The sequence below is a fragment of the Anomaloglossus baeobatrachus genome, chromosome 2 (assembly GCF_048569485.1).
Source record: "Anomaloglossus baeobatrachus isolate aAnoBae1 chromosome 2, aAnoBae1.hap1, whole genome shotgun sequence".
Lineage (NCBI taxonomy): Eukaryota > Metazoa > Chordata > Amphibia > Anura > Aromobatidae > Anomaloglossus > Anomaloglossus baeobatrachus.
Genome location: NC_134354.1, coordinates 644,458,207 through 644,473,102, shown reverse-complemented (window position 1 = coordinate 644,473,102; position 14,896 = coordinate 644,458,207). Strand labels below are relative to the sequence as shown.

The 14,896-nt window shown below is 42.5% G+C and overlaps 1 protein-coding gene across 4 annotated transcripts in view; it reads left to right on the top strand.

Annotated features, from left to right (window-relative positions):
• ITGA7 (integrin subunit alpha 7) overlaps positions 1-14,896 on the top strand; it is a 229,684-nt gene that overhangs the window by 109,525 nt on the left and 105,263 nt on the right. For all 4 annotated transcript variants that reach the window (XM_075336951.1, XM_075336949.1, XM_075336948.1 and 1 more), the window contains exons 2-3: positions 9,444-9,571; positions 12,164-12,243. In XM_075336951.1, coding sequence (XP_075193066.1) covers positions 9,444-9,571; positions 12,164-12,243 — 208 coding nt within the window. The remainder of the gene's footprint in view (positions 1-9,443; positions 9,572-12,163; positions 12,244-14,896) is intronic.

Here is a 14,896-nt window from a genome sequence, read left to right as displayed (position 1 = left end):
CAGTTATTTTATGAAAATTGCGAAGTCTTTAAAATGTATTTCTAGAAATTCAGGGTTAAATATATTACTTTGTATAAAATCTACAGGGATATAGCAGCTAGCCAATGGGCCAGAGTAAACAAGGAAAAAAGATGGAAAAAGGAGACAAAGTCACATATACAGCATACAGGCACACATCCTACATTAGGACTGTACTGAAGTCAAATTCATAACTTTATTGAAAGGAAAATAAAAAAATGAAATCCATAAAAGGACATATCGATGGGTAATAATGACATCATAGGCAAACTGTAAGAAACAAGATAAAGGATAAATAATGTATGTGCAACATAACAGAATCATTTGCAAAACACCTTGGTGAAAATAAATCAAAATCAAATAACCAACTGTGAATTAAGGTGGGATCGAAAGTAATATTGCACCAGTAATAGGAAAACATATTTACAACAATTAAAGTTACATATATGTAAAGAGTCTATAATACACAGCATTAATAATGGTTAAACAACCACAGGTGAAACTTAAAGAAATTCTAAAAATGCACATAAGTTCATAGTGAATACATAGTGTATACGGTAATTGGTATTATCTTAGAACTCCTGACACACGTTTCGACAAGGCTTTGTCTATGGACTGGCCCCATAGAAGATGCCTTAGCGAAACATGCGTTGGGTGTTCTAAGATAATATCAGTTCTACAATATGTATTCACTATTATTTTGTCATGTTGCCTATACATTATGTAGCTATACCCTTGATCTTCTTTGGTACAGTTTTCTTATGATGTTATATCACCCACCACTATATAATTTCATGAATTTAAATGTTTCTTTTTGTTTCAAGAAAGTTATAATTTTACATCAGCACAGTCCCTTTTGTAGATTTTATATTACTTAGTTAGGTATAAGTTATTCATCACCATCGGCTGGCAGCTGGATCCAGTCAACAAGGTCTAGAGCAGCAGCAGAGATGCGGCATTGAACCTAGGGAGGATGAGTTTATTATTATATCCCATTAGAAGTTAATGGGTGAACACCTTGTACCAGTAAAACCCATGTAATGGCCAAGTGATTGTGCATAAAATCCCTGCCTTCAAACACATGGGCTAATTTCTTAACTTATACCAGCTTGATGAAGACATTGTCCGGGTGAAATGACACCCAGGAGCCCAGTTCTGCAATAATTATTGAGCCGCCATGACTTCTAGAGCTACAGTAATTTGCTTTAGTTTCCTTTGGATAACCTTGTAACTATGTTGGGTAAACACAGTCAGTGTAATGAATGATAAAAATAAGTCTTAACTTTGGTTGGTTAACATGTACATTAATAATTCAGTAGGAAGGTAATTAGCAGTGCACAGCAGACCCTATTGACCTTAATGGGGTCTGTCAGAGTCCCGTCAGTGTCCATCAATTTATAGAAAAAAATAGCAGTATGTTTTCCAGACATTTTTTGCAGAGTCGGCTAGAAAATTCCCTAATGGCAGTTTCTTGAGTTATTATCAATGTGATCTTTCTGATGAGATTAGACTAATTCCTATAAGCTGTCCATATAGAACGTAGGAGAGCTAATGATGCCAGCTGCTTCCTAGCATGTAAAAGGTTAACATTGTGGCATGACTTGTAGTTGTCCAGCTGTTGGTGGCTGTCTTCTTGTCAGAATTCCTGCTCCGTGCCTCATCTCTGGCTCAGTACAGTGGCATCCGTGCCTAATTTGGCCCATAACAATACACAAAGGTGCCCCTGTTTCCTGGAGGTGTTACAAGTGGGTGCCTGGCTTGAGTCACTTGAATGGTTAGTGGTCACTGAAGATTTTACATGCACTTACTCATAGATTTTATGTTTTACTCTAGTTACTCTTGCTATTAATACACGGCTATGTTGGCTGGTGTTTTATGCCTAGTTTTTCTTTTATAAACTTTGTAGTTGTTAGCTCTGTGAATTATGATCTAGAATAGCCTCCAGTTATGCTCCTTCGATTTTTAGCAGATTATTATTATTATTATTATTTATTATTATAGTGCCATTTATTCCATGGCGCTTTACAAGTGAAAGAGGGTATACGTACAACAATCATTAACAGTACAAAACAGACTGGTATAGGAGGAGAGAGGACCCTGCCCGCGAGGGCTCACAGTCTACAGGGAATGGGTGATGGTACAATAGGTGAGGACAGAGCTGGTTGCGCAGTGGTCTACTGGACTGAGGGCTATTGTAGGTTGCAGATTGATATTTTAATCTGAGTGGGACAAGCTGCACTGTTCAACAATCCGGAGACGCTACGTTCTAGACGCACCATCTTCTGCGGAGATGCAAATGTTCTCCACCGGAGAACACAGCGGTCCATGCCCACGATCAGAGTTCTGGGCGCAATGTATTTTCGCTGTGTAAAACAGAAAAAAAAAACAGAGAAAGCGCTCCTTGTGTGTAAACTGTAAAAACAAATCAAATGGAAAGTGATTGGGTAAAATGCCCACTCCCCTCCTCATGTTGTGCTGAACAGACACAACACTGAGTTACAGCTTAGTATTATCCACCTCCAGCACTTCGCTGATGCAGTAAGCTTCCCCTTCCTCCACTGCGCAGGACTCCAGATCTCCAGCTCCAAATTCACGCTCTTTGAATATACATCAGTTGGGCTAGTGAAATCTTTTCTTCCAGCAAAGAGTGATCCAGGGGTATCAGCGTTGAGATAGAACAGGACAGGAGGTGAACATTTGTGGATCACTACACCACTACTTTCACCCCGTAATTACGGGTCAGCTTGCACACCTGTCTGCTGCTGCTAGACCGCCCGCTCCACAAACCACCCGGAGCTGAATGAACATGCAGGAATAGAAAAAAAAATGGGCAACACAGCATTTTGGACTCAACAAAACCTCACTGCATCCAAACTGCTGCTAATCCTGATCATAAGAACCAGGTCATTTTACAAGAAGTATTCATTCTTCATCTCTGAACATTTACATTGTTGACAGAGCGATCATTCACTGTAATATAGCTGTAGAAAGAGACATGGACCGCACATCCAAAAATCATAAGTTGATCTAATGCCGCTAGGCAAAAATTTATATACCTGAACATGAGGTTCTTAGTTACACATTCATATCAGACTCTTTGAAGTCCACTGCCACGTCACAGCGAACCTCTGAGTGGGTCCCTAAGGGTGGCTTTACACACTACGATATCGCTAAAGCGATCTCTTTGGGGTCACGGATTTTGTGACGCACATCCGGCCGCTTTAGCGATGTCGTTGTGTGTGACACCTATGAGCAATTTTGAATCGTTGCAAAAAACGTTCAAAATCGCTCATCGGTGACATGCCCCCCTATTCCCAATTATCGTTGCTGCTGCAGTAACGATGTTGTTTGTCGTTCCTGCAGCAGCACACATCGCTATGTGTGACACCGCTGGAACGACAAACATCTCCTTACCTGTGTCCAGCGGAAAAGGAGGAAGGAAGGAGGTGGGCAGGATGTTCCGGCCGCTCATCTCCGCCCCTCCTTTTCTATTGGGCGGCGGTTCAGTGACGCTGCTGTGACGTTGCTGTGACGCTGAACGAACCGCCCCCTTAGAAAGGAGGCGGTTTGCCGGTCACAGCGACGTCACTGCACAGGTATGTGTGTGTGACGCTGCCGTAGTGATAATGTTCGCTACGGCAGTGATCACCACATATCGTGCCACCGACGGGGGCGGGTGCTATCGCACGCGACATCGCTAGCCGATGCTAGCGATGTCGCAGCGTGTAAAGCCCGCCTAACTTATAAAAGGCCTTAAAGGTACGGCACCATACGTCAACCACTGCTGCAGCGACAATGCACCAGCCGGGCAGGTGACCTGGTGCCTCACAGCGTCCATGCTGCAAGCCCGAGACAAATCCTTAAAAAATAGTCAGGTTATTGATTAAATAACGTTACACTAAGTTATTCTGCATCCGCAGGATTGGCTGAGATACTGATTAGTTGGTACACTGTCTAGAAGCGTTTCTTGTGTGTGTCACTGGGCGTGTGCCCGGCTGGGCCATGTGTGGGATGTGTTAGTGTTCACTGCTCACAGCCGCCCGTTGACAAGTTATGCTGAGATTGTATATAGGAAAATGTCTGTAACTCTATGTTCGGAAATGTAACTTTTCCATCGCTACCTAAGTTTGAACCACAGTATCCTTATTTGTGCAGCTACAACACTTCAGAAAGTATTAATAAAACAAGTGTCCTAAAGCCACACAGTATTCCTATGTGTTAGATGGAAGGAATGACTAAAACATGAAGTCATGAACAAAATATTTTCTGTATATTTATATACACTGTACATATATTTATATAAAATTCATTGCGTTGGTTTTATATACACTGCTATGCAAAAAGTTTGGATAGGCATCAAAAAAATGCTGCAAAGTAAGAAACTTTCAAAAATAGAGATGTTAATAGTTCATTTTTATCAATTAAAATGCAAAGTGAATAAACAAAAGAGAAATCGAAATCACATCAATATTTGGAGCGAGCGCCTTTTGTCGTCACAACAGCATCAATGCTACAAGATACACTTACACAAAGTGTTTGAAGGAACTCGGCAGGAAGGTTAGTCCAAACATTTTGGAGAACTAACAGCAAATCTTCTGTGGATGTAGCTTGTGCAAGTTCTTCCTTCTTTTCCTGTAATCTCAGAAATAATTGATGACTATGAGATCATGGCTCTGCAGGGTCTATATCATCATTTCCTGGATTCCTTCTTTAGGCTATGTGCGCACGTTGCGTACAGTTACTGCAGAAATTTCTGCAGCGATCTGAAGAGCACATGTGCGCTTTAAATCGCTGCAGAAATGTCCGTAGTGAAAAAAAAGCCGATTCCATGCGCTCTGCCTGCAGCTCCTCCCATAGACAGAGCAGGAGCTGCCGGCAAAGCGCACGGAAGAAGTGACATGTCACTTCTTTTTTTTTTTAAACTTTGAATTTTTATTGAGATTTTCAATTTACGTTTTTCATACATAAAATAAAACATAAAATTCAGAATTCTTATCGAACCTAGACAAACAATGACAGGACAGGTGAGAAGGGTTAGGAGGGGAGAGGAGAAATAGGAGGAAAGAGGGAAGGGTTTCAAGAGTCCATGCTCCTTCCATAGGACCCATAGGCCTCAGTCTCACAGATCCTCCTGTCCCGCAAAGTAGTCCCATGGTGCCCACATGGCCTGGAAACGGTCAACTGTGTCATGCAATAGTGCCGCGAGATGTTCCATGCGTCTAACGTCCAGTAATCTATACTTGAAGCTCTGGAGTGAGGGTGTCCCTGGCTGCCTCCAATTCTTTGCAATTAAGCATCTGGCCGCCGTAAGGATGTGGGACAAAAGCTTAGAGGCCGTTTTTCCCAATCCCCCATTCCCAAGACCCAGAACATAGATCAGGGGATCAAGATCAACCTCTATATATAGTACTTTATGGATCAACCCTCTAACCCGCTCCCAGAAGGGGACTATCCCTGGACAGGACCAGAATATGTGCAGAATGGTGCCCCTGCCTCCCCCGCATCTCCAGCAACAAGCCGGTATGGAGGGGTCTATGCCATGAAGGAAATCTGGAGTGTGGTACCAAAATAGCAAAATTTTATAGATATTTTCCTTATATAGTGTGCATATTGACGTCTTGGCGGCGTTTCCCCAGATTGCTGCCCATTCCTGAATGTCACTTCTTTTTACGCAGCGCTTCGGCAGCAGCCGAGGCGCTGCGCTCTAAAACGCCACGTGCGCACTGCCCCTGCACAATCTCCATAGACTGTGCAGGGGACGCAGGACACATGCAGTTACGCTGCGCTACAAAGCGCAGCGTAACTGCATGTATTTACGCAACGTGCGCACATAGCCTTACACTGAACGTAGTTCTTAATGACATTGGCTGTATATTTGGGGTCGTTATTCTGCTGCAGAATAAATTTTGGAGACAATCAGGCGTCTCCCTGATGATATTACATGATGGATAAGTATCTGCCTGTATTTCTCAGTATTGAGGACACAATTAATCTGGACCAAATCCCCAATTTCATTTGCTGAAATGCAGCCCCAAACTTCCCCAGAAACTTTACCGTCCTTCACTGCTGCCTGCAGACACTCATTATTGTACTACTCTGCAGTCCTTTGGTGAACAAACTGTCTTCTTTTACAACCAAATATTTAACATATTGACTCATTAGCCCAAAGCACCTGCTGCCATTTTTCTAAACCTCATGTTCTTGTGTTTTCATGCATAGTTGAGTCACTTGGCCTTGTTTCCCTGTCGAAGGGATGGCTTTTTGGCCACAATTCTTCCATGACCACTTGTGGCTAGACTTCTCTTAACAGCAGATGGGTGTAGCTAGGTCCCACTGATTGCTTCTGGTTCTGAGGTGATGGTGCTGCTTGAAGTAAGCATAATTTGACTTTCCTAGGCTAACCGCGGTGTCTACTGTCCTCCAAGTTTCCCATTTCTTGGTGCTTTTTCAAAAGAGCTTGAGCAGCACATCTTGAAACCCCTACGCTTTCAATATCGACATGCAGGTAATAGAAAGATTAATAAAATGATACCTTGATATCTGCAAACTGATGTCTTATTCTAGAAAAATCCACGTTTTTCTTAATATGGAAATGAGCTGTTAAGATCTATGCGCCAGACAGAGCTCACCCTCCAAAGCTAATTTTAAATTAAAGCCACTTTCATATACTGATATCTTCGCCTATCAGTTATTATATGTCTCACACTAGTAATGCCCCTTTTAGAGATGAGCAAACCCGAACAGTAAAGTTCGGTGTTCTCACTGAACACAGACTTTATAATAAATATCAGTGTTCGAGTTCAGAGTTCTGGTGCTTTACGTATGCAGACCATTTGAGTGAGCATCACTGTGCTCATGTACACTCTGTGTTTGGCTCAGTGCGAGCGGCTTGCAGTGCTTGAATGGCTCACACTGGGGGTAACATCAGCTTTGTCGGATATAGCGTGCACAGGCAAAAAACCCTCCCGGCCACCCTTCCCTGGAAGTGCTCTGTTTATGGGTAGTTGAATGTGGGTGGCAAGCCAAACTGCCAATCAGTGACTTCCAATGGGGTTCAGCTTAAATCTGAGTCCCAATCGGAACTTTATCCTAACAGAACTAAAATGGGTCCACTTTTCTCCACCCCGTTTCCAACTCTGGAGGCAAATTCTCAGAGAACTCTATGTCCGGCCCATAGATCGTAACAGCTTATTTACATATTGAGAAAAATGTGTATTTCTCTTCAATAACACAATGGATCACAGATATCTCAAGGTATCATTTAAGTTAACTTTCTATGACCTATATGCCCACATAGACATCTAAGGGTTGATTCTACTGACAGTGGAGATGTTTTCTTCATTAAATCGCATAGAAGTCAGTGCATGCGTGTACTACGATCTCCGGCGCCATTCATTGAAGACACTGATGAGACAACTATGAGGTGTAGCTCACTGAGATCAGATGGAGAGCGTCTGTGAATAGTAATTTTCACGTTTGCCTCATTTTCTCAATGGGATTAATGTCAGGACTTTAACTGGGCCATTCACATACATGAATATGCATTGATGTAAGCCATCCATTGTAGCTCTGGCAGGATGTTTATTGTTGTTATCCTGCTAGAAGGTGAATCTAAACCCCAGTCTCAAGTCTTTTGCAGCCTCTTACAGGTTTTCCTCCACGATTAGCCTGTATTTAGAATCTATCTTCCGATCAACTCTGACCAGCTTCCCTGTCCCTGCTGAAGAAAAGCCTCCCCACAGCATGATGTTGCCACTACCAACTGTGATGGTGGGGATGGTGTTTTCAGAGTGATGTGCAGTGTTAGTTTTCCACCAGACTTAAGGCCGCTTTACACGCTACGACATCGCTAAAGCGATCTCGTTGGGGGTCACGGAATTTGTGACGCACATCCGGCCGCTTTAGCGATGTCTTTGCATGTGACACCTATGAGCAATTTTGAATCGTTGCAAAAACGGTCAAAATTGCTCATCGGTGACATGGAGGTCCATTCTCGAATATCGTTGCTGCTGCAGTAACGATCTAGTTTGTCGTTCCTGCGGCAGCACACATCGCTCCGTGTGACTCCGCAGGAGCGAGGAACATCTCCTTACCTGCGTCCCGCCCGCAATGAGGAAGGAAGGAGGTGGGCGGGATGTTACATCCCGCTCATCTCCGCCCCTCCGCTTCTATTGTGCGGCCGCTTAGTGATGTCGCTGTCACGCCCTACGGACCGCCCCCTTAGAAAGGAGGCGGATCGCCGGTCACAGCAACGTTGCTAGGCAGGTAAGTAGTGTGACGGGTCTGAGCGATGTTGTGCACCACGGGCAGCGATTTGCCCGTGTCGCACAACCGATGGGGGCGGGTACCTACCCACGTTAGCGATATCGGTACCGATATTTCAGCGTGTAAAGTGGCCTATAGCATTTTGTATTTAGCCAAAAAAGTTTTACTTTCATCTCATCTGACCAGAGCACTTCTTCCTAATTCTAGTTGTATCCCCTATATAGCTTTCTGGTAAGTTCACATGGGACTTCTTCTGGCTTGCTTTCTAAAAAGGCGTTCTTTTTTTGCCCTCTTCGATAAAGACCAGATTTGTGAAGTACACAACTAATAGTTGTCCTATGTACAGATTCTCCTGAGCTGTGGATCTCTGCAGTTCCTCCAGCATGACCACGGGTTTCTTGGCTGCTTCTCTAGTCAGTGCTCTCCTTGCATGGGATGTTAGTACAGGTGGACGGCCATGTCTCGGTTGGTTTGCAGTTGTGCCATACTCCTTCTATTGTTGGATGATGGATTAAACAGTGCAACATGAGATTTTCAAAGCTTGGGATATTCTTTTTTATAACCTAACCCTGCTTTACTCTTGTCCAGAACTTTATCCCTAACATGTCTGCTGTGTACCTTGGTTTTCATGATACTGTTTGGTACCTAATGTTCTTAAACCTCTGAGGCCTACACAGAACAGCTATAGTTATACTGAGAATAAATTACACACAGCTGGACTGAATTTACTAATTAGGTGACTTCTGGAGGCAATTGGACACTCAGGATTTTATCTACGGGTATCAGACAACAGGGGGCTAAATACAAATGCAGGTCACAATTTTCAGATTTAGATTTTTACAATATTTAGAAAACCATAGATAATTTCCTTTACACTTCTCAAATACTTGCTAAGTTTTGTGTGTGTTTTACATGAGAAAATGTGAAAGTTCACAGGGTATGAATACTTTTTCAAAGCACTGTACATGCAAATTAAAATATGCAATCTAGGAATCGAAAATCACTATCTTGGCTCTGCTATTTATGTAGACCCTGTAATGTAGTATCATTATTAATAGCACCACCTATTGTTTATTTTTTTTTTACTTACAGTTGTGCTGCACCAATTTGTCAGTATAACACAGAGTACATTATAGTATCTGTGTTTTGTCATTTTTCAGGCTCTTGGTTGGCGCTCCACAGGCACCAGCGTTATCAAATCAGTTTTCCAATAGAACAGGGGGTCTCTATGGATGTCCGCTGATTGCAGAAGCCAAAGACTGTGAACGGATTGACATTGATGATGAAGGTACCGTGTATTAAACTTATTGTTCTCAGTTTGCATGCATTTCTATTTGCACACTTATTTACTGGGGATTAGAGAGCTGTGAACTTGTCTGTGACAGTTGTACAGTTACAGTGGCATGCAAAAGTTTGGGCACTCCTGGTCAAAATTATTGTTATTGTGAACAGCTAAGTAAGTTGAAGATGAAATGATCTGTAAAAGACATAAACATAAAGGTGACATATTTTTTTCTTTTCATCTTTTACATTTTAAAAATTATAAAAAGGAAAATGTGCCACTGCAAAAGTTTGGACACCCTTGGAGATTTGTGTCCTCAGATAACTTTGACCAAAGTTTCAGATCCTAATTAGCCTGTTAGGGTTATGGCTTGTTCACTATCATTGTTAGAAAAGCCAGGTGATGCAAAAAACTTTAAAAAAAACAGTCTCATCTAACCTGCCAAAAACCAGCACCCATGGATTCTTCTAAGCAGCTGCCTAGCACTCTAAAAATGGTGGAGGCCCACAAAGCAGGAGAAGGCTATAAGAAGATACCAAAGTTGTCCTTTCCTCAGTTCGAAATGTAATTAAGAAATGGCAGTTAACAGGAACAGTGGAGATCAAGATAAGGTCTGGAAGACCAAGCAGTATGCAAAAGAACATCTAAACAAGGCTGATGCATTTTGGATTCAAGTCGGGTGGAACGATGAGGTTAAAATAGAATTGTTTGGCCAAAATGATCAAAGGTATGTGTAGACAAAATCTACAATAGACTACCTCAAAAGGTGCCAGCTGAAGGTTTTACAATTGCCCTCATAGTCCCCTGATCTCAACATCATTGAATATCTGTAGCTAGACCTCAAAAGAGCAGTGCATGCAAGACGAGCCAGGAATCTCACAGAACCGGAAGACTTTTCCAAGGAAGAATAGATGAAAATCCCTCTAACAAGAATTGAAAAACTCTCGGCTGCCTAGAAAAAGCGTTTACAAGCTGTGATACTTATAATATAATAATAATAATAATAATAATAATAATATTAATAATATTATATTTATTCAGTTATGTCGCCATAAATTCCACAGTGCTTTACATGCAAAGGCAATATTGTCTCCATTGGGGCTCACAATTTAAATTCCCTATTGGTATGTCTTTACTTGGGGTTCTACTACGTACTAACCATGCAGGGTGCTATCTGTACTATCTGTGAAAAATAAGGATCGAACATGTACGACATGTGAAATATGAAAAGGACCTTAGTCTTAAAAGTTTATTTCCAAAATAACAAGCTATTCACTATTCATAGGGAATTACTTGGTTATCAATAGTTGCCTGACCCCAAGTGATCCCAGGAATAGGGTTTAGAAGCCTCTTTCCCTCAACACCCAGCTTTCCAATCCCATGCTTTTATCTTTCCCCATCCTCATATATATGTCCCCATCCTGGCATATGTCCCCATCCTAGTATATATGATCCCCATCACACTGTGCACAGTAAAAAAAATTAAGAACTACTGTATACTCACCTTCCCTTCTCTCTGCCAGTGCCTAGTGTACTCTTCTGATACCGGCAACTGACTTTAGCGTGTAAGCAGTGCACTGCATGACATTACTGCCATGTGTGCCTGCTTACGCCTGTGTGAGCTGAAGGCATATTCACTGCTCCCCATGCCCAGGATTATGGATGTGGAGAGCAGTGAATAATCGTTCTCTTTAATAATAGCACACATGATTGCCCAGCGGCTGTAGGACACTGGCGGCTGGGTGATCACATGTGCTGCTATTAAAGAGAATAAATATTCACTGCTCCCCACGCCAATAATCTCTCCCACCTCTCAGCACCGACTTCAGTGCCAAGAGGTGGGTGGGATTATGGGTGTGGGGATCAATGAATATTCATTCTCTTTAATAGCAGCACATGTGATCACCCAGCCCTGGATTCCTCCAGCTTCTGGAGAGCAGTGAATATGCATTTTCTTAAGCAGCGGTCACACGTGATATCATGTGCTGGCTGCTTCCTCATGTGAACCCGCGCTGTTGCAATTTGCAGTGCAGAGACCCAATAGGTTTCTGTGCTGCAATGTATTTAAACTGGACTTGCGCCTTTGAATGCACATCCAGCTGAAGCAAGGTCTGAGGTTGGTGAAGCCCTCAGCCAAGTGCAGCACTTTATTATTCTTACTGTTCCATAGACAGTGAATGGAGCTGCCGAGCTATGTTTTTGGGCTCCAGAGTTGCATTCTTGGGATCACTAGTACAGGGAATAAATTATTTGGAAAGTAACTCTTTACGCTTTGCAAATATAATTTTAGTAAAATAGGGTATAACTAAATGCAATACAATATGATATATTCAGGTGATACAAAATTTAGATTCAATGCAAAATAGTGTATAATTCTCCATTTGCCTTTATTCCGGGTGACATTCTACAACCTACAACACGAGATGCAATGACTGCTAGATTTTATGGAAAGGAAAAGCAGGAAAATTGGCACCAAGTTAGGATGCAGTTACACGCTGTTGAAATGTTTTGCTTATCTTTGATATCTGTTGGAGAAGAACAGAGATATCACTTGTGTCTTTATTGTTTCTGTAACTTAATATTTTATATCTCCATCAGTGGATAGGAACCGAGAGAGTAAAGAAAACCAATGGCTTGGAGTGACAGTGAAAAGCCAAGGTCCTGGGGGAAAGATTGTGGTGAGTTGAATTTCTTTCTATCATTATATTGGTTAAACTCAGAATCACTCATTTATAGTTTTGCACAGTGAAAGTGATAGACCGCCCATCTCATTTAGCTTTCCATCTCTAGGATCTACTTTTCCTTACAGGACAGTAAAATGAAATTATTTCTATCAATGGTTAACCAACAAAGCTGAATATTTCTTTAGCAGCTCTTTTACAAATAGGAGTGTATTGAGACTATTAATCCAGACAAGCTGTTGTATTCTTCCAACATCTCTTTCTACATGTCTTAGGCTGCTTTCATACTTGTGTTCAACGGCATCCATTGCTATCCGCCGCCTTGAGGAATTTTGGTAACCGTTGCAGGAAACCGTTTTCTTCCTCATAGACTTCTATTAGCTACAGATAGCAACGGATGGCCTTGCGTTGCATCCGTCAGCCGACCCTGCGTTGCATCCGCCTGGCGGATGGAACGCTGCATGTAGCGTTTTTCTGCGCTTAGCGGAGTGTCAAAAAAAGGCAATCTGCAGGATTCCGTCGGCATCCGTTGTTTTTATAATGGACGCCTATGGTGACGGATTCTGTTAGAATCCATCATTTGACGGATTCTGTTAACGCATCCGTCTTTACACAACTGCGCATGCCCAGATGTGTAAAGTCAAGGAAATAAAACAATAATGGATTGCGTTATTTTGTACGATCCATTGCATCCGTTGTGCCACTATATGTAATGCATCCGTTGCATCACTCACACAACGCAATGCAACGTTTGCCGATCAACGCAAGTGTGAAAGCGCCCTTATAAACATCTGAGTTTGTATCCTTGTTTCAATGGGGAGAGGGGAAAAAGCTACAGCTAGACTTCCCAGACATCCGCTTATCTCTGCATGAACTAAGGATGGGACATGCTAAAATTCCAGATGCTTGATCTGCTCATGTATTAAAATAGTGTTGCCATGATGAGTGACATGATGGGCATGACCAAATCACAATAAATATACACCCAAACGGCACTGCTCTTTTTCACTTACATATATTTCAGTACTAGTAACACATGAAAATGGCTGATATATCTGGAACATCATTTATCTGAATGCATCCAAGAACTGGATGTTGAGTATTATCTTGTGTGAGACCTGTGTATGGTTAGTGATTGGCAGCTTCTCATTTAGGCTGTGTTCACATATATCCATTGTATCAGGCTCAGTTCGATGGATCAGAACTGATGCAAAAACACATTAATTACCTGCAGGCTTTTTTACAATTTGCTTCAGGGCCCTAATATGAATGTTGCATAACTGGATATGATTTGGCCCCAAAATCCCACCTGTGTGGCATAAAAACTTAAATGCTGGGTAGAAACTACGACACATTGATGTCCATTTGTGAATTCAGTGAGTAAGGCTCCCATATACTGTACATTAGAAAAACATTGAATGAATCTGCTGATATCAATAGGTTCGACCTACAGTCTGGTGTGTATCGGGGCCCTCATCATCATCTAATGATCCATGTTTTTTTGGCCAGGGGGGCTTTGCTGAAGCGTCTGACTGTGCAACACAAACACTCCTGGGTTGCTTCAGTATACTGAATTGATAAGAGGAGAGAGGGCAGGACAAAGCCTAGAGGACGGACAGTACACATCAACCAATCAGTGGTCAGCACTGACGTCTTAACGTCTGAACCGTCCTTCATCTTCCTCTGCATCAGAACAATAGACACTATTCCATCATCTGACTAGCAGCTACCATTTCAAACTGTGGCTGAGCTACCCCCGAGCCCCAGGCCGGGAAGCTCTCTCATCACTTTCCTTCATGGTTCATTCTGCCCTGCCATTGTGATCCCGACCGTACAGTCCCACAACTTGAGTCCTAGCGACAAATGCCACACACTAGTTGTCCGTTGCCGACTGACTTCCCAAGAGAATCTCTACCTCCTCCAGGAGTTCTCCTGCTGCTGCTAATTAGTAAGGCTAAATAGTCAGTTGAGCTGTACACTTATTATACTATACATTTATATACAGGCCAGGGGAGCTGTGTAAATGTGTGGAGCACCATGCTACATATTCCTACGTCATGTGACTATTTTTAGAATTTAGCCTTACTAATATCAGCATTAGCAGAAGGACCCCTGATGGAGGTAGAGGAGCTCCTGGAGAGTCAGTCGACAATGGACAACTAGTGTGTGGTGTCTGTCACTGGAACTCAATTCAGATGCTGGAATGGTGTCTCTCGTTGCGAGGCAATTGGAGGATGTAGGGCGATGCAGATGGTAAGATGGGGAAAGAAGCCTGTGCTTACCACTGATTGGCTGACATGTACTGCTCGACCTCCGGGCTTCATCCAGCCCGCTCTCATCTCTCCACTGTACTGAAGCGGCCCAGGAGTGTTGGTGCATGCACAACAAGAAGCTTCAGCAGCAGCAAAAACTCATGGACGTTGCTTTATTCTGCCGGACACTGCGGTCGGCTGAAAAAAAGCTCTCCTTTTCACATACTCTCTATCAATTTACAGATGGTTGGCAAACCAAGGTGTAATTCTAATTACCGTATCTAGGCGAGGTTGTTTTGGGGAGTGTTCCTTATTAGGAGTTTGGTCCAGTTTTTCGAAAAATGTAATAATAAGTTGGCAACCTCTGCAAAGGCCTATGATTCAATTCATCAAACTGT